Source organism: Mauremys mutica, chromosome 2, assembly GCF_020497125.1.
Source record: "Mauremys mutica isolate MM-2020 ecotype Southern chromosome 2, ASM2049712v1, whole genome shotgun sequence".
Classification (NCBI taxonomy): domain Eukaryota; kingdom Metazoa; phylum Chordata; order Testudines; family Geoemydidae; genus Mauremys; species Mauremys mutica.
Genome location: NC_059073.1, coordinates 210753776 through 210780504, shown reverse-complemented (window position 1 = coordinate 210780504; position 26729 = coordinate 210753776). Strand labels below are relative to the sequence as shown.

The 26729-nt window shown below is 43.6% G+C and overlaps 1 protein-coding gene across 1 annotated transcript in view; it reads right to left on the bottom strand.

The window, feature by feature from the left end:
• Positions 1-26729, bottom strand: part of GLB1 (galactosidase beta 1) — a 95682-nt gene that overhangs the window by 48232 nt on the left and 20721 nt on the right. Inside the window, exons 2-5 of the mRNA XM_045004503.1 lie at positions 16124-16293; positions 10153-10303; positions 9409-9469; positions 4818-4912 (exon numbers count right to left, since the gene is read on the bottom strand). Coding sequence (XP_044860438.1) covers positions 4818-4912; positions 9409-9469; positions 10153-10303; positions 16124-16293 — 477 coding nt within the window. The remainder of the gene's footprint in view (positions 1-4817; positions 4913-9408; positions 9470-10152; positions 10304-16123; positions 16294-26729) is intronic.

Here is a 26729-nt window from a genome sequence, read left to right as displayed (position 1 = left end):
ATGACAGCCTGTAGGCATAATGACTCCACCCTTGCTGATGTGTCAGAGTGGCCTCCCATCCCGTCACAAAGAGTCAGGGAGTTTCAAATAACCTCTGCTCAGCTATGTTCTCCACGTTGCACCCTTAAAGAGTTTAGGAAAGTAAATTACCTGCATGCATACATAGTAAGGTATTTTCAAGTGTTTCTAACTCAGTACTACTAAACCAATTTTCCTCAGAAACTTGACAGAAGCACCACTCTCCATTGCCTATACCAAGACTGAGGATTAACAGAGTCAGCTTGAATGATTTCTTATTATTAGAAGAATTATTGTTTGTATTGTGATGAAGGCTAAAGCCCTCAGCCATAGTCATGGCTGCACTGTGTCTAAATGCAGGAGAGAAAAGGTCTCTCTCAGGCTTACCGGAATCAATTACCAAAGTCTGAACAGAAAAAAAAAATTAAGAAAATAACCCTCTGGCCAAGACTGTGAAATTTCAACCCCAAAAGGTAGCCAGGAGGCAATTCAGGCAGGGCACGTTGCTCTGATAGTTAATCACATAAAAGCAGCTCTGTAAGCACTTCTGCTTGATTGTTCTCACCTTCCATGTCTGCCTCCACTTCATTTCCTTCACCTAGGGCTGAAGCTTCAGTTGATTTCTGCCCTTCTTAAAGAGGCCCAGCTGACACTGCAGGCTTTTTTATTAAAAAGAGCAAGTCTATCAATTGCAGTGCAAGCTTCCCCATGTTAAGCCATCCATTGGCCTCAGCCATGTTCTGGAGAGTCCATCTGAAGTCAGGAGGGTAATAAGTTCTTGAAAGGCAAAGGCATGAATTGGTACGGGGACTGAGCAACGATGCCATTTGTGATGAAGACACTACTAGGGACCTGACTGAGCTGAGGAACTCATTTGTCACAGATCCCTGAACAGCTTTCAGATGGTAATATGTTTCTCTCACTACTGACTCATTTATTCATAGGCCTTGGTATAGCCACAAGCATCACAGAACTGGAGTGATTTTTGACTGGCTATCAATAGACTTTCTCAAGCTATTTCAGAGTCCAGTATATGGATACGTGGTTAAAACTGCTAACTTTTGCCTTTAGCAGATGATTTGTCTTAGCTTTGACTCTATATCCCCTAAGTGTAGTAATTAATAGTGAGTTTGGGGCTCTTGCAAATTATCTCAGCCAGTTTCTTAAAATGTAAATATATAGTAAGTTGCAAAAGCTTTCTTTAACAACAAAAGTATAATTCTTAAGTGCTAATGTGGTTATGAAAATAAAGCAGTTCATAATACTGAAGAGATTTAATATTGAGATCCAGTTAAATTGTTCTATGCATGAAACTCCAACCGCAGTTAACAACACTGTACTTTTATCCTAGCATCCATCTAGCAATATCAAAGTGCTTTCAAAAAATTGGTAAGTACTGTCATCCCAGTCTGACAAAGGAAGTCACAGAGAGCTTAAGTGACTTGCCTCAGGCTTCACAGTGAGTCAGAAGCAAAGCTGGGTCAAACCCAAATCTCTTTATTTGCAATAGCCTGTTCTGACAAACAATCGCCATCCTAGCCAGTAGATCCATGGCTAAATTAGTGGGAAATGTTTATATGGGCCTCCTCCCACTGTCTAATTTTGCAAACAAGACACAGGACATACTTTCTTAACTACTTGTTTTGTAGCTGAGTCCTATCATATGCACACATGACTAAATGCAGGCATAAAAGTGAGCAGGGTAGATAAAAACTGATGATTTAGAAAAATTGGATTTTTTTTTATTTAAACCAGATTTTTTTAATTATTTAAATTATAAACAATTTTTCTTTTAAAAAATAAACCTGTTTAAAATTAAGTCTGAATATAATACAAAATATGTTAAGGGGTAAACTAATCATAATTTAGTTGTAAATGTGAAACCTGTTCTGATAAGCGAAGCTTATATATCCAAATCACTTAAAGTTGTTTTGGTTAATAAAAATAAATTTTATATGCTGTTTTGTGTGTTTAATTAAATTCCAGTTACCAACCTCATGCAGCTTAACACAAATTATGAGCAAAAAGTTACTCATTCACTATTTTCTAACATACTAAAAATGTACAATTAATAAGAATTTGAAAATGTTAAGCTACATAACTACATAAATAAATATATACAGTTATAGTGTACCCACAAAAAGATGGACCAAATCTAGTGTAAAGGCTCTATTTAGTTGTAAATCAACGTTTTAATGTTATATCAACCAATAAAAATGCACCTTTCTTTAGAAAATAACTGAAGTACAAATTGAAAAATTGATTAAAATGGATTATTTAAATCAAGGTTTTCCACTGGGTGAATTAAATCATGCTTTAAATTGCTGATTAAGTCAATCCACCCTGAAAGTGCGTCTTTGAAACCTTCTTTCAAAATCTGAACCGTAATGCTTAATTTGTTCAGTGTAATAACCAGTGGAAGCACCAGGGCCAAATATTTAAGGTATTTTATCCTTCTTTCATTCCTAGCTATAGTAGGTCTTGTCAGGCTAGATACTCAAGAGCAGTGGTTCTCAACCTATTTATCACTGTGGGCCACAGAAGTGGCCCACAAAGCGTTAATTGGGTGGCAGGTTGAGAACCACAGTGCCCCCACCTAACACACACAGACACACACCCCTATACCCAGTGCCCTCCACCCAGAGACCCCTCCACAGAGTGGGGCTAGGAGTGGAGAGCTGGCATGGGGCAGGGACCCTGAACCCCACTGTGGGGACCCTGACCCCCACCGTGGGGGGCCGGGCAGCAGTCGGCTGCCTGGACCCCAAGCCCCACTGAGAGGCAGCCAGCTGCCCAAACCCCCGTCCCCACCAGAACCCCAAAACCCACTGGGACCTTGGAGCCTGCGGCAAGGCATCCGGGAGCCTGGAGCCTACAACCTTTAGCACAGGGCCGCAGCTGCATGCTAATTGGGTGTCATGCAGCCCCTGGGTTGAGAACTGCTGCTCTAGAGCTTTATCAAGCTAAGTAAAGAGAACGTTCCATATAACAGCAATAAAAAGCACGGAGCTGTGTCAAAAGAGGGGGGTGGAGTGGGGTCTAGTGTGACAGGGAGCGGGGGGAGAGAGAGAGAGTGGATTTTTGGAGCCAACACTGTGTGTTTAGCTTCCTGACTTGAAAAATCAGAACATTTTTCCGACCCCTTAGTCTTAACTCTTAATTGCAAACAGCCTGCAGGCAACACGACTCCCCGCTGTTTCCCTGCCTGCCTCTCATTTGATTGTTTACAGCCAGGTACAGATGATCACAGCAAACAGGAGCTCTGTTTGTTTTTTAGATAGCAGCAGCGGCAACGGAGGAGCTCCACAGAGCTCGTTCACAACAGGGAGGAGGATCTCATTTGATTGTTCACAGACTGATCACAGCAAACAGGAGCTGATAAGCAGCTCAGTAGAAACGGAGCTCTGGAGGTTCACAACAAAACAAAGAGAGGCTGCATAACAAAACAAAGAGAGTAATTTAGTTAAAAGCATTCTGGGATATCTCCTTATTCCCTGGAAGCCAATAAAAGCGCTGGTGTGTGTCCACACTTGATGAGCAGCGCTGGATCACCAGCGCTGCAATCGCTACACCCCAACCTGGCCAGGTGTACAGCCAGCGCTGCCGCCAGGGAGTTGCAGCGCTGGATGTGCCTTGCAGGTGTGGACGGTTACTAATTGCAGCGCTGGAAAGCCTCTACCAGCGCTGCAACTTGCAAGTGTAGCCAAGCCCTAAGGCAGGCTTGCTCTACCCCTGACTCCTGTTCTAAACAGGGACTGCCAATTCTTGCAAACAATGTCAAAGTAATGCAGGGAGGGTTGGAAGGAAGCAAGGGAATAAGTGATGGGAGGGTGGCAGGAGGCAAAGGAAGAGGGAAGGGAAGGGCAGCTGTAGTTTAGTCCTCTTTGTGAAGCCACTTAGCAAAGTTGTAGATACCACAAGATGGGGAGAAACAAAACAAACCCATCAACAGTGGACTGATCAAAAAGCTGGGAGATCTGGGTTCTACTGGTACTCTGCGACTCACTCTCTGGGCCTCATCTACCCAACCTGTGGAATGGTGATAAATACTACTAACGCAGCTTTGTAAAGTGACTTAAGATAAAGGGATTGCAAGTGCACAGAAGATTTATCAAGAAAATCTCCAACAGGCCTCAGGGGGAAAAGACCTGGGGTGAAATCTTGGTTCCATTGATGTGAATGGCAAAACTCCCATTGACTTCAACAGAGCCGGCATTTCATATTTTTGATGGGGAGTTGCAGGGGAGCCCTGCAGATGATTCTGTATGTAATATGGAACAGGGGAGCAAGGAGAGGGAGAAGCAGAAGAGATGCTAAGAAATAAGTTTGATTCAAGAGTCCCTGAGTCTCAGGAAGTGCTGGCTTCAGCTGAGCTGCTTCAACATGAGATATGTATCAACAATATTGGCAAGCAGGTTGGCTAGTAATACATCACTTGTGTGAGTGAGTGGCCATGCTCATCACATCCTCACGCACACAGTCTCTTTCCACGTGGTAAAGAGACATCTACACTAAGGACTAAAAGCCGACACTCAAAGCTTCACTTGTTAAAATGTTGGGGATGCAAGGGTAGCATACTAAAATATTATCAGACACCAGACCCTTTTGTTTGTTACAGTTTAAACTAATTTTAATCCCCGTTATCATGGAGAGCAATTATTTAAATTTTAAAAAGAGCACCCATGTACATTATTGGAAACATACCTGTGGAAGCACTGTTAATAATTCAATAATGGGGACCAAAAGGCCTTTTGCATTCACATAGTTAGTGTTCCCATTTGATTTCTGAAATTGATTACCTGCACCATAATAACTGGCCCTCCATTCTGATAGAGATAAGGCTTCATTTTGGGTAACAAGACACCCATCCACCTTTCTACAGCTGCCAAGTAATCTGGAATATACAAAGAGAAAGTTGTGGGCAGACCACAGTTTACCTACTTTAAAACAAAAACAAACTACAAATGAGATATTTTTGTAACCAATACCCTAAATACAAAGGGTATGCACAATGTGAACAAGATCAACAAATAATGAACAAATGACATTCTGTACTTGCTCATAACTTCAGCCTCTCAATACGTAGGGAATACCCGAATCATTCCAATATAGTACAGTCTAAAAACAACAGGAGTACTTGTGGCACCTTAGAGACTAAGCTTTTGTGGGCTACAGCTGTTATACAGACAAAACTCACAGGATCTTTTCAGGGGGCAAGACAAAGATGCCACATTTATTATGATAACAATTTGATTTATGACCAATAACTAATATTTTAATCCTTATACACACACATTATACCTAATACTTATATACACACACATTCACAGGCCTAGTCAACACTACGCGTTTAAACCGGTTTTAGGAGCATTAAACCAATTTAACGCCACACCTGTCCACACTAAGAGGCCCTTTATATCGATATAAAGGGCTCTTTAAATCGATTTCTGTACTCCTCTCCAACGAGAGGAGTAGCGCTAATATCAGAATTGCCATATCGGATTAGGGTTAGTGTGGCCACAAATCGACGGTATTGGCCTCTGGGTGGTATCCCACAGTGCACCACTGACCGCTCTGGACAGCAATCAGAACTCGGATGCAGTGGCCAGGTAGACAGGAAAAGCCCCGCGAACTTTTGAATATTTCCTTTTTGCCCAGCGTGGAGCTCCGATCAGCACGGGTGGCGATGCAGTCCGAAATCCAAATCCAAAAAGAACTCCAGCATGGACCGTACGGATGTGATCGCTGTAAGGGCAGGCAAATCTGTTCTATCTGAGCTCCGATACAGAAGACAAAATGCCAAAGCATTTTTAAAAAATCTCCAGACAGACGCCATAGCAGGGACTCAGCGCACTGCTGCGTGATAAGCGTAACGGAAAGCCAAAGAATCAAATGGACGCTCATGGAGGGAGGGAGCGGGGACGGACTCAAGCTATCCCACAGTTCCTGCAGTCCCCAAAAAGCATTTGCATTCTTGGCTGAGCTCCAAATGCCTGTAGTGTCAAACACATAGTCCACGGTGGTTCAGGGCATAGCTCATCAATTTTCCCCACCCTCCACCCCCAGAAGTAAAAGGGAAAAAATCCTCTCTTGACTCTTTTAAATGTCACCCTATGTCTACTGAATGCTGCTGATAGACGCGATTCTGCAGTAGCGAGCTGCTGTATCCTCTCCCCCGCTCCTTGGTGGCTGATGGTGCAATATGGCTGATATCCATTGTCATCATCAGCCTTGTGGCAGAGGGTGCAGTGCAGTAGGACTGCGCTCCCATCCTCATCATCAGCCTTGTGGCAGATTGTATAGTACAGAAGGACTGGTATCTGTCCTCATCATCAGCCCATAAATAGACGGTCTGGTAACCGTCTTCATCATAGCAACAGGGGGCTGAGCTCCATCAGCCCTCGCCTTTCATGTGTAAAGAAAAGATTCTGTACTGCCTGGACTATCATAGCAGGATGCTGGGCTCCTGTCCCCCACACTGCTTAATGTCCTGTCTGGACTATCATAGCAGCTGGAGGCTGCCTTCTTCCCCTTATTTTATCTCACTAACAAGTCACTGTTTCTTATTCCTGCATTCTTTATTACTTCATCACACAAGTGGGGGGACACTGCAACGGTAGCCCAGGAAGGCTGGGGGAGGAGGGAATCAACAGGTGGAGTTGTTGCAGGGGCACCCCCTGTGAATGGCATGCAGCTCATCATTTCTGGGGGATCTGATATGGAGCGGCTGTGCTCTCTGGTTCTCTGATACACTGGTTCTCTAGTACACTTGCCCCATATTCTAGGGGGGACTGATTCTATTTTTTGATACCATAAAGGAGGGATTGACTCAGGGAGTCATTCCCAATTTTTGCTTTTGCGCCCCCGGCCGATCTCAGCCAGGGGCACCTATGACAGCAGCAGAGGGTACAGCACAGAAGGACTGGTAACTGTCATCATTGCCAGTTTACAATGGCAAGGTAGACGGTACAGAATGGCTGGTAACCATCTCTGCTATCATGCAAAAACAAGTGAATGCTGCTGAATCGCCTCTGTCAGCGGCATCTAGTACACATACGGTGACAGTGACAAAAGGCAAAACAGGCTCCATGGTTGCCATGCTATGGCGTCTGCCAGGGAAATCCAGGGAAAAAGGGCACGAAATGATTGTCTGCCGTTGCTTTCCCGGAGGAAGGAGTGACTGGCGACATTTACCCAGAACCATCTGCGGCAATGATTTTTGCCCCATCAGGCACTGGGATCTCAACCCGGAATTCCAAGGGGCGGGGGAGACTCCGGGAACTATGGGATAGCTGCGTAATAGCTACCCACAGTGCAACGCTCCAGAAATCGATGCTAGCCTTGGACCGCGGACGCAGACCACCGAATTAATGTGCTTAGTGTGGCCGCGCGCACTCGATTTTATACAATCTGTTTTACAAAACTGGTTTATGTAAATTCAGAATAGTCCCGTAGTGTAGACGTTCCCACACACACACACATCCATCAGATGTTCTGCAGCTGCTGCATAGTTACCAGTCCTGGACATAGCTTAAGTTCGTGGCTTGATTTTGCAGCCTGGGTTCGTAGCTTGTGGCGGCTAACTGGCCAGGAAAGCCGGGCACAAGGATGAGCTGGGTCTCTGTTGGGCATGCACCGATGCCCTTCCATGTTGGCAGAAGAATGTTACCCTCCAAAGTCTTCCATCTCACCCATCCTTTTTGTAGGCTTTAGTTTTAATCCAGAGTCTATAGGTCTTGCTGTGTCACGCTGCCTCTGGGTTTGGTGATTGATTACCTGTCAATTGCAGGCGTGACTTTCAGCCTTGGACCTGGTTTTGATCTTCCTTCTATTGTACCTTTTCTTTTTAGGGTGGACTCTTCTTACTTTGTTAGGGATCTTGTCTGCATCTTCAGCCCGTGGTGTTTGAACTCTATTTCGTCAGGAAGGCTGGGGCTGGAGATTGATTCCATCATCCATCCATACCTCAGTCACACATCTAAACTAAACTAATAAGATTACAGCAGAGTTTTCAAAAATGAAGGTTGGAGGAAGCTTTTACAAAATGGAGTGAGCGTTTTAAAATGGGGTTTGAATTACAATATGGCAAACAGTGAACAGAAGTTACAATGTAGGCAAGTGTAATAAATGGTGAACAAAAGTTACAATACTGAAACAGTGCAAGTCTCAGTGATTTAAGCAGGAATTGGACAGATAGTGAAACTTACAAAGGCAGCTGACTGAACAGCTATGGCTCTTAACAAGCATTTTTATTGTCAATTAGCCAGTTATTGGGGTCACTGGTTTTATGAATGAATGTTGTTTCATTCATAAAACTTTACTTATGAAGTTATATTAATAAAGTGAACAATTAAAAACAAATTCATTCATCAGTTCTACACAGCCCACTTCATCGGATGCATGTAGTAGAAAATACAGTAGGAAGAGATATATATATACACACAGAGAACATGAAACAATGGGTGTTACCATACACCCTATAAGGAGAGTGATCAGTTAAGGTGAGCTATTATCAGCAAGAGAGAAAAAGAACTGTTTGTAGTGGTAATGAAAATGGCCCATTTCCAGCAATTGACAAGGAGATATAAGGAACTGGGGGGGAGAGGGGGGGAATAAACATGGGGAAATAGTTTTACTTTGTGTAGTGGCCCATCCACTCCCAGTCTTTATTCAAGCCTAGTTTGATGGTGTCCAGTTTGCAAATTAATCCCAATTCAACAGTCTCTCGCTGAAGTTCTTTTTCTCTCCTGCTGATAATAGCTCACCTTACCTGATCACTCTCGTTAGAGTGTGTATGGTAACACCCATTGTTTCATGTTCTCTGTGTGTATGTATGTGTGTATATATATATATATATATATATATATATATATATATATATATATCTCTCTTCCTACTGTGTTTTCCACTATATGCATCCGATGAAGTGGGCTGTAGCCCACGAAAGCTTATGCTTAAATAAATTTTTTAGTCTCTAAGGTGCCACAAATACTCCTGTTCTTTTTGCGGATACAGACTAACACGGCTGCTACTCTGAAGCCAGTCTAAAAACAGGTGGTAATGTCCCCACAAAACAGAAAAATATCCAGTTACCTTCAAGAACATTATCCTTTACAATTTAAGGGTCCAGCCCTGCACATCCTTACACAAGTAGTCTTGCTCTTTTCCTCCCTGTTACCACCTTATTCTTTCCATACATTTATGCACAGTGCAAAAGTATTCAGCGAGTATGAAAACCTTATTCAGAGAGCATTCACATTTGTTATTCCCAAACTTTTAGTAGAAACAGTAACACAATACCATATCTGAAAATACTGTCTGACCCTAGAGTTTGGCCACCAAGTCTGCTTGCCATTGAAACATTTTTATAAATCTTTTTGAGCTCCTTACCTAAATCAGAAGATCGGAGAACAATAGATTCTTTCTCTAATAACCATGCTGGAAGACCCCCCTGTGAAGGGAAAGGAAACCATTTCAATGACCATTTGCAGGAATTACAAGGATAAGTTTAACTAGCTATCCCATAACTATATAGATATTACCAAGTAAGTACTAGTCATTGGGGACCTACATAGGGTGACCAGACAGCAAGTGTGAACAATCAGGACAGGGGTGGGGGGTAAGAAAAAGACCCAAAAATCAGGACTGTCCCTATAAAATCGGGACATCTGGTCACCCTAGACCAGGGGTCCCCAACGCGGTGCCTGCGGGCACCATGGCACCTGCCAGGGCGTCTAAGTGCGCCTGCGTACTGGCCAGTGGACGAACATCCGCTGAAATGCCGGCGGCAGCGTCTAGATGCTGCCACTTGTCGGCGGCATTTCGGCGGATGCTTGTCCGCTGCCAGGCGAAAAAGGTTGGGGACCACTGCCCTAGACCTATAGTACCCAAGATCGTATTAAAAAATGATCACGATTTAAGGACCAATGCGCTTGAGACTATAGGAAGTCACTTAAGCAGAACTTGAACCCACAACTTTTAGTGTTCTAAATGAAGAATCCTGCCTTGAGCCATATGTTCAGTGGTAGGGAATCCCTCGCACCCCCTCCCCCCCCAAAAAAGGGAGGACACATATTAGACAGAGATCAGATGTTAATTCTGCCTAGAAATTAGGAAGTTTAAATACAAATTTACCATGTCCCATTCTGCGCAGATATAAGGTCCAGCTCTTAGTATTACCAACAAGCCAATCTCATTAGCTAGCTGCAGGAAATATTCTATATCTCTGTCACCAGAGAAGTTATATACTTTTGGTTTGAATTCATGATAGTTCCATGGCACGTACCTGTGAAGAAAACACCATCCATAAGAAGTGACTTAGACTAGAATGAAAAAGGAACGCCAAATAATGACTTAATCTAATGCCAAGGAAACAAACTATTTGCACCTCAACTTTACAGTTCTGTAAAGATGTATTTACTTCCAGACTAATGAGGAGGGAGGGATAGCTCAGTGGCTTGAGCATTGGCCTGCTAAACCACTGAGCTCTATCCTTGAGGGGGCCATTTAGGGATTTGGGGATTGGCCCTGCTTTGAGCAGGGGGTTGGACACTAGATGCTCTCCTGAGGTCCCTTCCAACCCTAATAATCTATGATTCTATGAAATACAAGAATGAACTTAGGACCTAGCTCCTGTAAGGCACTTCTAGAAACTGAAGGTGCTAAGGTTAGCACCAGGTATGATCAGGAACTTAGAAGGGAAACAGATGTCTCTATTTTTTCATGTAGTCAGTATTTTTTGCACATACTCTTCCTTTCTAACAGCATCAATGTCATAAAACATATTAAAAGCAAAAATAATTCATTGTGCATCCTCATCTAGCTTTAAAACTCTAAAAAGTCATTGTGAAACAGAAGTGGTGGGAGTCAAGCAGAAAGCCTCTCACACAGCACTTCTAGGATTTTTTTATTTTTTTTTACATTAAAAGAGTTTTTATGTTTTGTAAAAAAAAGCCAAGAGAACAATGCAGTGCCAGTAATATCTTTTGTCGATAGAGGAAAAACAAGAACCGGTACATGCGTGCATTACATAAATGTATTTAAAAGTTATACACTACTTACAAAATATCAGAAAGTCTCAGATTTGTAACACAAGGGAGGAATCTGCCCAATTTTCTGTGCAGCCAAGATGAATCCTTTCAGCTTTGCAAAGTAATTTTAATTGCCTTCCAAACCTATCTTTAATGTTTCCAATATCCTTATTACTTGGCTCTTCTATAGCCAAAGATTTGAATATGAATGGAAGCACGTTCAATGTCAGTTTTGTTTTCTTGCCTGGATTTGAAAGGCTAACGAGGGGCAAGCTGACTGCTTCCATTAAAGACAGGATCATTAAAGCTGACAATTAAAATAAATAAAAATCTACACCCTTACTTTTAAAACACATTCATCGTCCCACACGTTAAAGCCACTGAAAGAACACCTATACCACCATCACTATTGTGATGAATCAGTGTTTTTTTCATCGTTTACCAGGTCACTACTACTGCTGAAAAGGGTTCGTTTGCTTTCTACATTAAAACACTTTGCCGTTGCTTAGACTATATTCATTATGAAGTGGAGAACAGCAGCACATCCCAGATTGCTGAACCGGCCACATAATATCTGTTCTGTGTTCTCTCTTCCAGTTGCCTACATAGTGGGGGAATCACTTTAAAAACCAACAGAGCAACATTAAAGCCCTTAAAAGGATACAAGGGTTTTTACAAAACTCCTGGAATTGTTTTATTTTAAGAACTAATATCTACATTTAAAAAAAAAAAAAAAGTACTGAAACTTCAAGTACCTAGACACAGCTGTTTCTTGGAGAATGAGTTTCCAAAAGGTATAACTGTATCTGCCACCAGCTAACAAAATTAAAAAAACAAACAAACAGACAGACTATGATGTTCAAACATCCTTCATATAAATTCAGAGCAGCCAACAGTATCCATTGATTCTTCAAAGAAGCCTTTTGGCTACTAATTTCTCCTGTGTTGTAAATATCTGGCTCCATCTAGTGGTTAGTTACTTAACTGCATCTTCCGAAAAATCACCTGTAGTCTCAGCCAGGGATTTTCAAACTCCTGTTTTTTATAGTGCAAACAACACTGTAAGAGAGATTGTCTTATGTACCAATATTTCTCCAATGCATGAATACACATGCTATCTTCTCTCCAATTCATGATCATCTAACAACCCTTTGACAACTACACCAACAGTTTACCCAGAAAGGCAATGTCAGGAAAGTATTTATTTTTAGCTGTCTGTGAATACAGCTGTAAAGAAGGATAATGGGCATATGTGGCTAGGCAGCTCTCTGTGGCGCACCAGTGATCACACTACAGAGTCTGAAATAGAAAGTTTAAGTTAATATCAATTAAGCTGGACCTTTTTAAACCTTTGACTATGGTGTTACCAATCTATACTTCAACTCTACCCACCATTCCACCCCTTCACATTTTGAAATATCACCAGGATTATAGCATCCAACTTTAATCAGTTATTTTGGAAGCATTTCTGAAGTTTTATCATGGAGATTTAAAACCTTAACTACAGGACTAATCTACCTGCAGAACCAGGTGCTCTCTTATGTCCTGTTGTCAATGTTTACAGGTTGGAGGCGCACTAGTGGCCTACTAAACCCTCTCTCTTCTCTGAGGGTTTGGCTACACTTGCAGCTGTACAGCGCTGGGAGTTAAAGCTGTCTTCGTACAGCTGTGTAGGGAAAGCGCTGCAGTGTGGCCACACTGACAGCTACCAGCGCTGCAGTGTGGCCACATTTGCAGCGGTGTTGGGAGTGGTGCATTATGGGCAGCTATCCCAGCGTTCAAGTGGCTGCAAGGTGCTTTTCAAAAAGGGGGATGGGGGGGAGTGTGACAGGGAGCATGGGGGAGACGGAGAGAGTGGATTTTGGGAGCTGACACTGTGTCAGCTCCCTGCCTTGCAAGTTCTGACCTCTTCCCCCATCCCTCTCTCATTCACTAAATGCAAATAGCCCTGTTTGTTTTTTTCCTCACAGACCAGATAAGCAGCTGCTCTGAAATGGACACACACACACCCCCGCCCGCCATGCTGTTTCTCTCCTCAAGCAAACACTAGCTGTGGACATTCCAAAGGAATCCCCCTGCCTGCCTCTGCTCGAGCAAACAGGAGCTGTGTTTGTTTTTTAGATAAGCAGCTCCGGGAGCCCCAAGTTCACAACAAAACAAACAGAGGCATCACAACAAAACAAAAAGAGTGTTATCTTTACTTAAAAGCATTATGGAAAGGTTCCGGAGGTCAGTTACAGCGTAGTAAGATTAATCACTGTTTACACTGGCACTCTAGCATTGCAGCACCAGCGCTGTAGCCAGGGAGATACAGCGCTGTATGTGCCTTGCCAGTGTGGACGGGGAGTGAGTTACAGCGCTGTAAAGCCACCACCAGCGCTGTAACTCTCAAGTGTAGCCAAGCCCTGAGAGCCTCAGACAGCAGCCAGCTAATCTACATAGTCACGGTCAGGATGGAGAGCAAGGATTGGCTGGCCATTTCTGAAGGGAGGCAGAAAGGAATGAGAGGAAGGGAAGGTCTGCTTGACTTTCACTGAAAGGGATTCATGAGGAACCACACAGCACAAGGATCCAGTGTCTTCTTCCCTGGTGAGCTATATTAGGAGTTGTTCTGTAACGAGGACCAGCCAAGTCCCCCTGACTAAAGCTAAAACAAGCATATCTAGCACCTATTGTAATTTATGGGATCAATGTCAAATTGCAATTGCAATCTCCATGGAATACTGAAGTTCCAAGAGTCAAGCTGCAGCCATTCATCTCATGAAACATGGAAGCTCTGCTGGGTGTGCAAGGAGTTCCTTGAGGCACAGCTACTTCCCTCAGAATTTGAGCTTCCATAAAAATAATTCTCCACAGTCTATATTGTTAACTAAATCAGTAAAGTACTTAATGGTAAAACTAGAACTAAGCACTAATTTTCACAGAGGGACGGTTTGTAAAATCCGTTTGAAGTTTACTCATCTTAGCCAAGTTTTATTAGTGGAGAAAAAAAGAAATCCACTCAATCTTCCTCCCCACCCTCCCATTAACTAAAAACCCACACATGCCACATCCAAGTTTTCTTTGGCAGTGTGAAAAGTTACCACTAAGTCCCATTAATCAAAAGCTGCTTGCCTGGCTACCTGCAAAGTTTCTGATTGATTTTATATATAAACACACACACACACACACACACACACACGGCAGCAGTAGAGTTCCTGGGATTTACTGCAGACATCCTCCAACCTGAAAGCCAGCAGCCCCACCCACCTGAAGCTAGTCCAGGGAAAGCATATGGAAAAGAACAGTAATGGTAGTGAAGAAAATTATGTGACCGCTTACACACCGACTCCATGGGTGCTTCAGGGCTCAAGCACCCACTGGAAAAAAAATAGGGGATGCTCAGCACCTGCAGAGCTGGATTAATATTTTGTGGGCTGCAGTGCCCGGACCATGGCCCCGCCAACCTCTTTTTCTGCTCGGCCTCTTCCCTCCAAGGCCCCGCCCCTGCCTGGCCTCTTCACCTCGAGGCCCCGCCCACTGCTTGCACAGGGGAGGGGAGAGGAGTGAGTAGAGAGGGGCACCCACTGGCAAAAAACAAAAGTCAGCACCTATGCATTACCCCACATCCCACTGTAAATGTGTTCCTGTGGCACAGGTAAGAGAAGTACTTTACGGTGGTACCTGTCAGTCATCCCTGAACTAATAGCAACCGCTACATACTCAGGGAATACCTCTGCAGCCCTACTTCCCTTTCTTTGCAAGAGCACATGCCTCATAGAGCCACCAATGGACACTAGCACTCCAAGCATCCTGTGTAGCCTTTTGCAAAGTGAGGGAAAAGGGCGGGATGGGAGCCACAAAACAAGAAAGCAGTGAAAAAAAACAACATGCAGAGAAATTTTAAAAAGATGAGTAGGGAAAAACGAACAGGGAAGGAAGAGAAAATAGCAGGATAAAAATGCAATAATTATGCCAAGACACAGCAGGAGCAGAGGCATGAAGGAGCCACCCATCTGCCAGTCCATCACACAAAGGAAGATCCATCAGAAAAACCAATGACCTATTGTACAGAATAATAGAGAGAAGATAAAGGATCTCAAAGGAACAGGAAAGAGAAAGCATTTTAAATAGCAGGAAAGGAACAAAAAGGATTAAAGGAAAGAAACAGAGCAGAAAAGTGAGAGAGAATCAGAGGGGAACATATAAGAAACTCGAGATCATGAGCCATAGAGGCAGTGCATACTACTACACCTAGGTTGGTAGTCAAGGTTAGGAAACAGAGGAAAAGAAGAGCAATCAGACCAACTGTTGACACTGTATAGATTCATTTAACAATTTGGGATTATTGTTATTGCAATTTATAACCAAATTTAAAAGCAACTATTCGTACACCTTGAAGCAACATCTCCAGGAGCCACCCAGCAAATACTCTACTAATCCCTCTTTTTTCGTATGACCGGAGTCATTGGCTACTGGCTTAGATTAATAAAAGAGCAGCAGTCCAACAGCTCTAGAAGCACAAGCATGTTTTTGTAACTCACCAAATAAAGATGGACTCAACCCCCAAGGAGACAGTCTGGAACCATCAAACAAATCTCCTCTTTTCTCATCCACTCACCCACACTCACTCATCCATCCCCCTTACAGGGCTCCTTAGAAAATGGACAAGCTGTATGGTGTCAAAAAACTACTGGACTCAGATGGGAAGGGCTAAGTTCCAAACATGCAGACACTCCCCACTGAGCAAACCATGCCTGCTCATGAACATATCCGTGGGCTGTCTGCTAGTGTGTCATAATTTATCTCAACTGCCAAGTTGTAATACAAGGAGAGAAGCAGTTTAATATACAGGATCCAAATCATAAAAAGCTTTGTAGATTAGAAGATTAGGTGTAGCAAGTAGAGCGTTATATAATTTGTTTCAGTTTGAAGTGGAGCATTTGTAAGCTCAGCTACATATTTGCAGCGCTCCTGGATTCTCTAGGGTGTTGTCAGCTATAATTTAAAAGAGGTTGCCTTGTACATTTAGCTTGCCTACCTCTCCCTCGTTGTTCTGGTCTAAGACTGCTCCCAAAAGTCAAACAGTTACTTACGTTTGAATAGCATCAAGCCCCGCCATCTTCATCTTCAACAGACGGTCTTTCCAATAGTACCGGGGCACACGGGAGTAATGAATGCTGCCCGAGATGTAGCGGAACGGTTTCCCATCCTTGAGGAAGTAGTTCTTGTCATAATCGATTTCAAAACTCCTCTGCGATGCAGTCTGTGTATCAAGAAGATTACCAGGCATGAACTTCAACCTCCATGAAAAGGACAACAGTTTTCTGTTAAAACATCCTGCTAATTGAACTCTTCAGTACACTAGGTCTCTGGGATGTTCCGAAGCACAACCTGCAGTGATATTATATTGACAATGCAAGGTCTCGTCCACCCCACCCTTGCTTAAAAAAAAAAAAAAAAATCCACCTTCACCTAGTAGGCCCCGCCTGTTGGGGCGCATGTGCTGCAGAGATCAGGAATGGGCAATCCTGGGTCTCCATTTTTGGGGGGCATTTTTGGACTGCTTGCCTCATTTGGTGCAATTTGATCCACTCCAAAAAGGCAAGATGTTGAGGAACCACAGCAGACATGTAGGCCAAGCAGTGATGGCAATATTTAATGCTGCACTGAAGTGGTTTGGTTCTCCTCTGCCTTTCACCTTGGACAGTCTTTCGTCTGCATCAAACAGATGTAAAGCATCATCACTCTGTGCTGGTAGCATCACTTTGCACAGGTCTACCGGACTGCACAAGGTACAGGACAGTGAGAGTCAGGAACAAGGAACCTGAACTGATTCAGAGACTTCTAAAGACTCGTTCAACACATCAAGTCACTGATCAATTCATTCACACTTTGGAAAGAGAATGAATTGCAATGACCCTTCTCCTGCTAAATTTCACATTGAAAACTAAAAGGCGCAACCAGCCCTGAGTACTGACACAGACATGTCACAAACTCCATGTGCAAGAGTATGTTATCTGAAGGGTTTAAGAGCTTAGGGCTTGGCTACACTTACAAATTTGCAGCGCTGCAGCAGGGTGTGAAAACACACCCTCTCCGGCGCTGCAAAGCGCCAGTGTGGTCAAAGCTCCAGCGCTGGGAGCCGCGCTCCCAGCGCTGTCCGTTATTCCCCACAGGGAGGTGGAGTACGGACAGCGCTGGGAGAGCTCTCTCCCAGCACTGGCGCTTTGACTACACTTAGCGCTTCAAAGCGCTGCCGCGGCAGCGCTTTGAAGCGCTAAGTGTAGCCACAGCCTCAGTTTCTAATAAGTGGGGAGCTGTTCAGTTGCCCATGCTCTTAAATTTCCATTAGTCTCTATATTAAACAATTTAATCAATTTTCAGGAGAGGTGAAGGAAGGAGAATTGTTCAGACATACGGCCAAAAAAAGACAGCAAACTTCTGCCAAATAAGGTATATTATCTACGAAGTTAAAAAGACAAAGCAAGGTATACTGCAACCAAACCCCTACAGTATAATTTAAGACAATTACCAATAAACTTCCACTAGCACTCCATGTAATACTGGGTTCTTCTGTAGCCCCTTTCAACTGAGGATCTCAAAGCAATTTACAAGCAGTGAGCTTAGCCTCATCACACCCTTGTATGATTAATCTCTCCATCTAGCAGATGGAAAAACGAGAGCAGAGAGTTAAGGGCCAGATTATGATATTTTAACTCCTCAAGGGCTTATAGGTTCACTCCTCAAGGGCTTCCATTGACTTTAGTGAGGTGCTACCCAGCATCAGTAAGGGTACTAGAATCTGACCTTAAGTGACTTGGCAAAGATTGATTACACAGGAAGTCACGGGCAGAGCCAGGAACAGAATCCAGATTGTTCTACAATCCTACTTCTCTGCTTTTAAAGAGACACCACACTTTAAATTTTGTAATTTTGGAGGACGGAAAAATCAATTAAAAGTATTTTTAAAACTATCAACCCCTTCACTTTGCCTCCCCACAGTGTCTGAAACCCTGCAGCGCTGGGAACCTGAAAGAGAAACTGACTGCACACACAAAAATGACACTGACTTTATTTTCATTCTCTAAGCAGAGAGAAGAGAGTAACAAACTGACCAATTAATTGGACTTTTATAACTTTCACTTTTAATAATCTAAGCTGTTAGCACCCAGATACAGATATTTGTTTACAATATATTACTTTTGAGTTAAACTGTACACTTTAACCACTAGACAGATGCTTTCCTGTTCCCACGTACACCTATTTCCTTGTTTCCAACCAGATTTCTTGCATGCGGGTATTGTTTCTAGGTCATTCACCTTCAAGCATGACCTTTCCACGTTGCCCTCCCTCCCTCCCCCCCACACACACCTTCATGTAGCATCAGGTGGTAGGTCAGAAGTCAAAACACAAAACGGACCTTTTAAATTGAGTGAATTTAATGCAGCTGAAAGGCAATGGCCTACTTTAATTCTGGAAGGGTGGGCCTAAGTTAACATAGGACAAAACACTCGCAACCCTCAACTGAGGGAGGGACCCCAGGAAATAGATTCAGTGGAAAAACAAATGGTAAATCAGGAAAGCTGGGGAACGAGAATCAAAACAAGGATATTGGATGGGGGGCACCAAGTAACGAACCCCGAACACTACCAACTGCTCTGCAAAGGAGTCAGTAGAATTCTGCCCAGATGTGAGAGACAATTCAGGAACAGAAATAGGCCCCACAGCAACAGAAAACCTCCCCACTGAGCATCCACCTCCCAAACAGATGGATGGCCATCCCAGCCAATGCCAGCAGAAGGTGAATGAGGGGGTCCCATGACTTTGTGTGGCTACAGACAAGGAATCCATGGAAGAAAAGATGGCGGGAAGTGCAGCCAGCACCTCAGCAGGAGGTTTTGCAGGAGGCAGAACCAGGGTCTGGTGCAGATAGGCACGTGCTAAGGTTGTCCCCGCACTGCAAAACAGGGCAATTGCCCCAGAGGACTTCACAAAAACAGTGTCAACACCATTGCTTGACATCTGTGGGAACTAAAACATTTGGTGTGGATATCTGATGGATTCTTAACTTCTGCAGGCTTCTCAAGTTCCTGCCATCTTCTCCCTGTTGGCATTTGGCTCTAGAGTTCCTCAACAAGCAAACTCTCTCCAATCAAGAGCAGTACCAATTTCTTTTTACCTATAGTTTGTGTTTTAAAATTCTCTACTGCAGCTTTCAGGAAATGAGGGCCCATACTACCTAAATAAAAAATGCCTAAAGTGTATCTTGAGAGAAGATTTTAGCCAGAATAGAAGGAAATAAGAAGGAAAAGGGAGTTGGGGGGTAGGAGGAGGGAAGAGAGACAGCATCAAATGAAATCTAGTGCACTGGGGGAGGGGAAGAACGGGAATGAGTCAAATAAGAACACTCAATGGGCAGGAGTAACCTGGAAACAGAGCTGCTGAGACACTATGGTGATGGCAGCACTAGAGAAAGAAACCCAGGAACTGGGCCAGTTCTAGGATCCCATTATTGGGGGTGCAAGCAGTTACTTTGGGACCCATGCGTGTCACTATTTAAAAAACAACCAACCTTCCAGGGGTCCACGAGCTAGACAGTGGGTGAGATAATAATGAACAGCTAATTAAATGTGTATTTGCAATGCAACATGACAGCAAAAGGAGCCAATGGGATTTTAGGCTGTCTACACAAACAGCATGTCACAGACCAAAAAGGTAACAGTCAACATGGCTCTGGTATGACAGCACCTGGAGTATGTTCAGTGCTGGGCACAATATTACTAGAAAGAAAAAAGGGCCTAGCCACCCTTAAAGTTAATGTGGATTAAGGTAGGGTGTGAATTTACAGTGCAATAGCTCTTCCTAAATCACTCCAGAAAAAGTGCCCACAAATGGAATTAAGAGTGCTTCATTCTCATTTCGTTCAACCCACTTTCAAAGTTCATGTTGTAGATGAGCTGAAGTGCAACAGAGTAACAAAGACAAAGTGGAAGGAGCTCAGAAGAGCAAGAACTCTCAGAATGCTAGAGGGAAAGATTGAGAGGCAAACACACACAGTTCAAGAGTACCACTTAGGGAGAGGGAAATGTGAGAAGAGTGCAAAATCCAAGGGTGGGGGAGGTATTTGGTGAGGTGCAGTTAGGATAAAAGGGTGCAAATAAGGAAAAGCTAAAATGAACTCGAGTGGCAGCACTTCAGAACAGGCCATGTCTACACTACAAACCGTGGTTGATTAAAGTTAAAGTTTGTATATCGCTGGCACAGGTGCACACTTTGCTGCTTGTGTTGGTGCTGTGCGTACTCACCAGGAGTGCTTGTGTTGATGTAGAGCATGGTGCACTGGGGATAGGTATTTCAGTGTGACACACACTGCCATTGAGTGCAATGCCTTTTGGGAAATTTTCACAATATGTTGTGGGATAGAAATGACTCTCTCAGGGATCTCTGAGAGCTAGGGAGTCACATTTCCAGCATGCACAATTCCATAATGCCATCCACATGCCATAATTTTCAGCCTGTGTGTGTGTGTGTTTTTTTTGTTTTTTTTTTGTTTTTTTTTAAAGTCCCACAAATCCCCATGGCACTTGTTGGCATCTGCCATCTCTGAGAGAAGCATGGAGCCTGCAGAGCTCTGCACTATTTTCATGAAGGCTGCAAATACAGGACAAATACCTCTCCGCAAGAGGTACCGCAACAACCACAGACATGAGGATGGCTTTGAGGACAGCTTGCTGAGGGACAGATTAAAAGACAATTGAAGCTTGTTGGTGGCAGTCACAGAGCAGCTTAAGAGGGTGGAGTGCCACTTCTGGGCCCGAGAAACAAACACTGATTGGTGGGATTGCACTGTAATGTAAATCTGGGATGGCTACAGAATTCCAGGCCACATTTCTGGATCTCTGTGCCAAGCTTGCCCAGGCCCTCCAGTTTAGGGACACTGGAATGAGAGCTGAATTGACAGTGGAGAATCAAATAGTGAATGAGCTCTGAAAGCTTGCAGCCCTGGATTGCTGCAGGTCAGTGGGAAATAGTTTTTAGAGTTGGGAAGTCGGAACCATTGTCATGTAACTGTGCAGGGCCATGAATCGCGTCCTGCTATGCAGGGATTCTTGGCAAGTGCAAGACACAGACAATATATTTGCAGCAATGGGGCATCCAAACTGCAGTGTGGCCACAGACAGCACACACATCCATACTTTGGCAGCAGCCCACCTTGCCACAGAGTATATCAACAGAAAGGGCTACTTTTCTGTGGTTACACAAGGGTTGGTGGATCACCGGGAGCGCTTCACGGATATCAGTGTGGGCTGGTCAGGGAAGGGTCATGATACTCACATCTTTAAGAACACAGAACTGCTCAGAAAAATGCAAGCAGGGACTTTCTTTCCCGACCAGCAGATTACCACTGGCAATACGGAAATGCCAAGAGTGATCCTGGAGGACCCAGCCTATACCTTGATCCCCTAGCTCACGAAGCCATACGCAGGCCACCTGGACAGCACCAAGGTAAGATTCAACTACCAGCTCAACAGTTCAATGTGCTTTTGGTAGATTGAAGGGATGCTGGCTGTGTTTACTCACTAGATTGGATCTCAGTGAGAAAAACATCCCAATGGTTATCGCTGGCTGTTGTTTCTGGTATAACAGCTGTGAGACAAAGGGGGATAAGCTGCTGCTAGGGTGGAGGATGGACACGGAGCAGCTGACTGAGTTTGAAAAGCCAGATTCAAGGGTCATTACAAGAGCTCAACATGGCACTATGGAGTGAGGGAGGCTTTGAAAGAGCCCTTTAGCAGCCAGCCACAGTAGTGTTCTGTGATGTAGTGTTTTCTGGGCCTGGAACTTCAGGTGCTGCTCAGAACGGTGTAGTGCTTGCTATATATTCATAAATATGACTGGGTGTTTTCCTGAAACTATGAATACTATGGTGCTTGCTGTACATTTACAAGGACTGTTTGCTTTGAATACCGCTATGCATTCTACAGTATTTGTTGTGAACTAATAAAGATCATTTGATTCTCCAAGAACATTAAGTGGGAAAAAACAGTATAAAAAAAAAGTAATGTACAAAACCCGCCACAAGCAATGCAATACTAATGTGTAACATAACGAGGCGAAAATAAATGTTTACTTCCTTTCTAATTTTATGTCCAGTTGAATGCACAAATGTTGTCCATTGTGGAAACACACATACCAGTTGTGGTCCTCACAGGTCAGTGTATGCAAAGCTATGATTTTCTTTGCTGCCCCACCTCCCTCCTTCCCTGCGTGGAATGATAGAGGCAACGATCTGCCCCGTGATGCCACGTGGTATGTTGTGGGGTGTAGGAACAGTGACCATGAAGTTCTCCAAATAGTGCAAAGGATGGAGAATCCAAGATTTTGGGACCTGTAGGACAACCAGCAGCATTTGAATCTGCTGCCTGAGAAGACCCATTATGTCCTAGCACATTTCCCACTCCTTATCCTGCTTGGACTCCTGGGCCTTTTCCTCTCCTCTGTCTTTCTCCATGTTGTTGGTCATACGGGCTCTCTGAGCCCTTTGTTCGTGGTCCGATGCAGCACTGGCTGGCAGGATCTTGTAGAATACGTCTTTCTCAGTCCTCTTCTTTCTCCTCCTCATCAGGATCAGGTGTTCTGCAGGTGTGGAGGGGGAACTCCTCAAGGCGGCCACCTTAGAAGTTGCTGATAAAAAACAGACAGATGTACCGTTGGATTTACAGACACAAGGGAAAGGGAAAGATAAGTTTCAAAACTCCTTTCCCTTATTCCCATAAACATTTTTAAAAGACATGCTTATTGGCCCTTCTCCTTTGGAGCAACTCTGCACAGCACCACTCTCCAATCCCAGCCATGGTGAGTATGGCATGCCAGGGCAGGGGATGTTCCGTTGTATGAAGCTATATAATTTTGGTCCCTATTCCATAAGTAGTATAGAGCACTGAGCACTGGCACTATTTTCCACAGGCAGTGGTGCTTTAAGCTGATGTCTCACTCTGGAAGGTATCAAAGGCACAGAGAGCACAGCTACTACTGGCTTCCTGAAGCAACCCAGACCCATATGTTGCTAGCCTGTTTACTGCAATGGTGCCAGCCAAAGGCATCACGGAATGGCACGGGGAAATATCCTACCGTGGAGGAAGACATAAGGCTGCCATCCCTAGCAATCATTGGGAAAGGACTGCAGGGTACCTCCATGAAAGTTTCATCAAATTTCTCTCAGGAAGATAAAAGGGACACCCCTATGCACAAAACCAAGATGCTGCACATGTCATTACCCAGTAGGGTTAGGCTAGGGACACGTAGATAACTCTACCTATGTTTTTTGTACCGTTACTTCCTCTTGTATGAGCAAATGAAAAGTCGATACCCGTCTCTTGTTAACTTGGTGTTGGGCCAGGTTCCATCTTTAAATTTAAAGAACGTACAGAAAAATGCATGTACACACTTAACCGAGTTCCCTTCCCCTTCATCAGGCTCATCAACACTCACCTGGTGGCACTGGCTATACTGTGTCCGAATCTCACATAGGTCCTGGCTTGCTGCATGGCTGGAATCCCCTGCTGTGTCTTCCCCACACTCCTTCCTCCTCGCTGTACACGCCAGGTCTGCCTGTCTTGGGCGCCTCGGAGGTATCCACAGTGGACTGCGGGGTGCTGGTGGGGTCTCCGCCAAGTATGCCATGCAGTAACTTGCAGAAGCAGCAAGTCTGAGGCGCAGCACCAGATCTATTGTGGCGCTCCCTGACCTTGTGGCATCCCGTGAAGTTCCTTCGCTTTCATGCGGCACAACCTCTTCTCCCCACAGGCCCAGGAGATCCAAAGCACCTGTCTGCTCCAGCCTGGAGCACATCTAATACCTCTCTGTCTGTCTGTGTGGGGCCAGCACAGTTGACTGGGCAGTTGCACACAAGAAGGGAGAGCTGCTAGGTGCGTTTACCAACATCTGCACTCAGGAAAAGGCATCTCAACAACATGTGAGGGGGAGGGAGGATTTTGAAAGGTGGGGGTGGCTTCTGGTCTCTGTGACCCCTAGGCAGTGGAGTTTAAAATTGTAACCAGAGTGGTCACTGTTGCAGAGAATGGGGCATTGTGGGACAAATTCTGACTGTTAGGGTTGACACAGGCCATGCAGTGTCTAAACTTGCACTGCACTGACCTCAGTAGGACAACCATGGTTCCACACGGTTTGGGGAGAAGGTTTGACTGCGTTGATATAACAGGGCACTTACATCATAAGAACGGCCCTACTGGGTCAAGCCAAAGGTCCATCTAGCCCAGTATCCTGTCTTCTGACAGTGGCCAGTGCCAGGTGTCCCAGAGGGAATGAACAGAACAGGTAATCATCAAGTGATCCATCCTCTGTCGCTCATTCCCAGCTTCTAGCAAACAGAGGCTAGGGACACCATTCCTGCCTGCCCATCCTGGCTAATAGCCATTGATGGACTTATCCTCAATTTATCTGGTTCGGTTTTTAACCCAGTTATGGTCTTAGCCTTCACAACATCCTCTGGCAAGGAGTTCCACAGGTTGACTGTGCATCGTGTGAAGAAATACTTCCTTTTGTGTGTTTGCTGCCTATTAATTTCATTTGGTGACCCTAGCTCTTGTGTTACATTGGCTGGAGACAAATTGGAGTGTAGACACATGCCCAAATAACGTGGCACAAGGTAACTTATGTCAACCTAACTTTGCAGTGTAGACCAGGCTTTAGAACAGCCTCCCAAGGGAAGTAGCTGAAGCCCCATCACTTGTGGGAGATTTAAAACTAGACAGGCTAAAGTGATCCTGTATTGACCAGGAACTGGAATGGACGATCAAATAGGTCTTTTTTCCCCATCTAACTCCTATAAATCAAAAACCCATCCATAGGATGTGAACATAATCTGGTCCAATAAGAGATATTACCTCATCTCCCTCTAAAGCAAGACTATACACAAGGAGGCAATGAACAGCTGGATATGGAAGCTATTTAGGTCCAGATCCTGTAAACATTTAAGCACATGCTTAACCTCATTCACGTGAGCTGTTCCATAAAGGTCAAAGGAGCTACTTGCATGAGTTAATGCACATGCTAAAGTGTTTTCAGGATCAGGGCCTTAGACAGCTGAAGGGTAAAGCAGCAGATTACCAAGTATTTTAGAACAAAAATAACTCAAAAGTCTGGAGTCTTATCCTAGGAGTTACTTTTCTATAAGCAGTCCCTCTCCTAGCTGCACTACCTCCCGACTACTGAATCTCAAGCCATCAGAGAACGCCCAAGTAAATGCCAGCTTGATGATTTTTATTTTAAATCTGAGTGGAATGATGCAACTGTTTATTTGCAATCTGCACCTCAATTCACAGAGATCCTGCCACTGCACATGAATGGAAACACAGTGTATGTTCCATGGGGAAAACATTCATAAGCACCACCACCAGTAAACAGAAGGTATTACACATTCTGGACATGCCTCAAATGCAAGTTCAGTGCCACTGTTGGAGCAACAGTTTCAGAATTACCATCATCATTAAATTAGGGCTTAGAACCTGGGCACAGTAACAGTGTTACACTATCCTGTTAATAAAATTACAAACAACAGCAAAGAACTATGTTAAAAGAACATTAAGGTTCTAAAGTCAATCACGAAAAAGCTATAAGGTGCCAGAACTAAGGTTGCTCCTTATCTATGCAACCTTAATTCGACCCTTGTGCATACACATTACAATTACAGGATCACAGTCTTCAATTACAGGATCACAGTCTTCAATTACAGGATCACAGAGTGGTTAAAAATCAATTTTAAAAAAATAAAAATATTTTTCAAAATCGGATTTTTGATAAAACGCTTTTTAAGGAAAAAACCTCTCTCAAGATAGTTTTAATTAAGATAAATTATAGCTCAAAGATATCTCATCATGGAATAGGGATTATAAATTCTAATTCTATAGTATGAGACGATATATTTATGTAATGTTTAAGTTTTGTAAATGAGTTCTAATGTTCATGGATTAGGGACCCAATCTTATGGGGTTCCACAGGCTTCGTATAGATTTAGGTTAACCTTTCTATCTACCCAATGGGACTAAGTTCTCAGTCTAGAAGATACCATCAGAGATGCTGAGTTTTGCAGTTCTCAAACTGTGGATTTCTGTCTCCAGAGGTAACATACTTGTTAACAGCAAAAAATGGTTTTAAATAAATAGATAAATATATAGAGAGAGGTAAGAAATAACAGACCTCAACTCTATGGTCCCTCTGCAAATTTCTGTACACAAAGTCAATCCCTTACCTCTCTCTAAAAAAGTGCAAAGTTTCAAAAAGTTCAATAACTAGAAGATTGTTGGAGGCAGAGCAGATCTGGACAAGGAGAAGAAGTCTGGAGATAAATGTGAGAAGTGAGGGACATATGCTTGTTTTGTTAAAATATTGTTTGCTGAAGAAAAAAAATTCCAAAATATTTAACTAAAACAACAACATTAAGTAAAACAATTTAAATGTCTGTCCGGTGATGTTCTCCTCCTAATACAGCATGGAAAGAAAAATCCTCCAAATATTATTGAGCAACTTGTTGAATTGGAGATATTGAGAGGTGAACTGACTTCATAAATATCTGCTTCAATTACCTTTGGTAAATGAAATAACCAAACAATTAATTTTCTGATATAGCTGTAAAACTACATCTGAAAAGTTTTCAAAATAAATCACTGTTTAAAAACC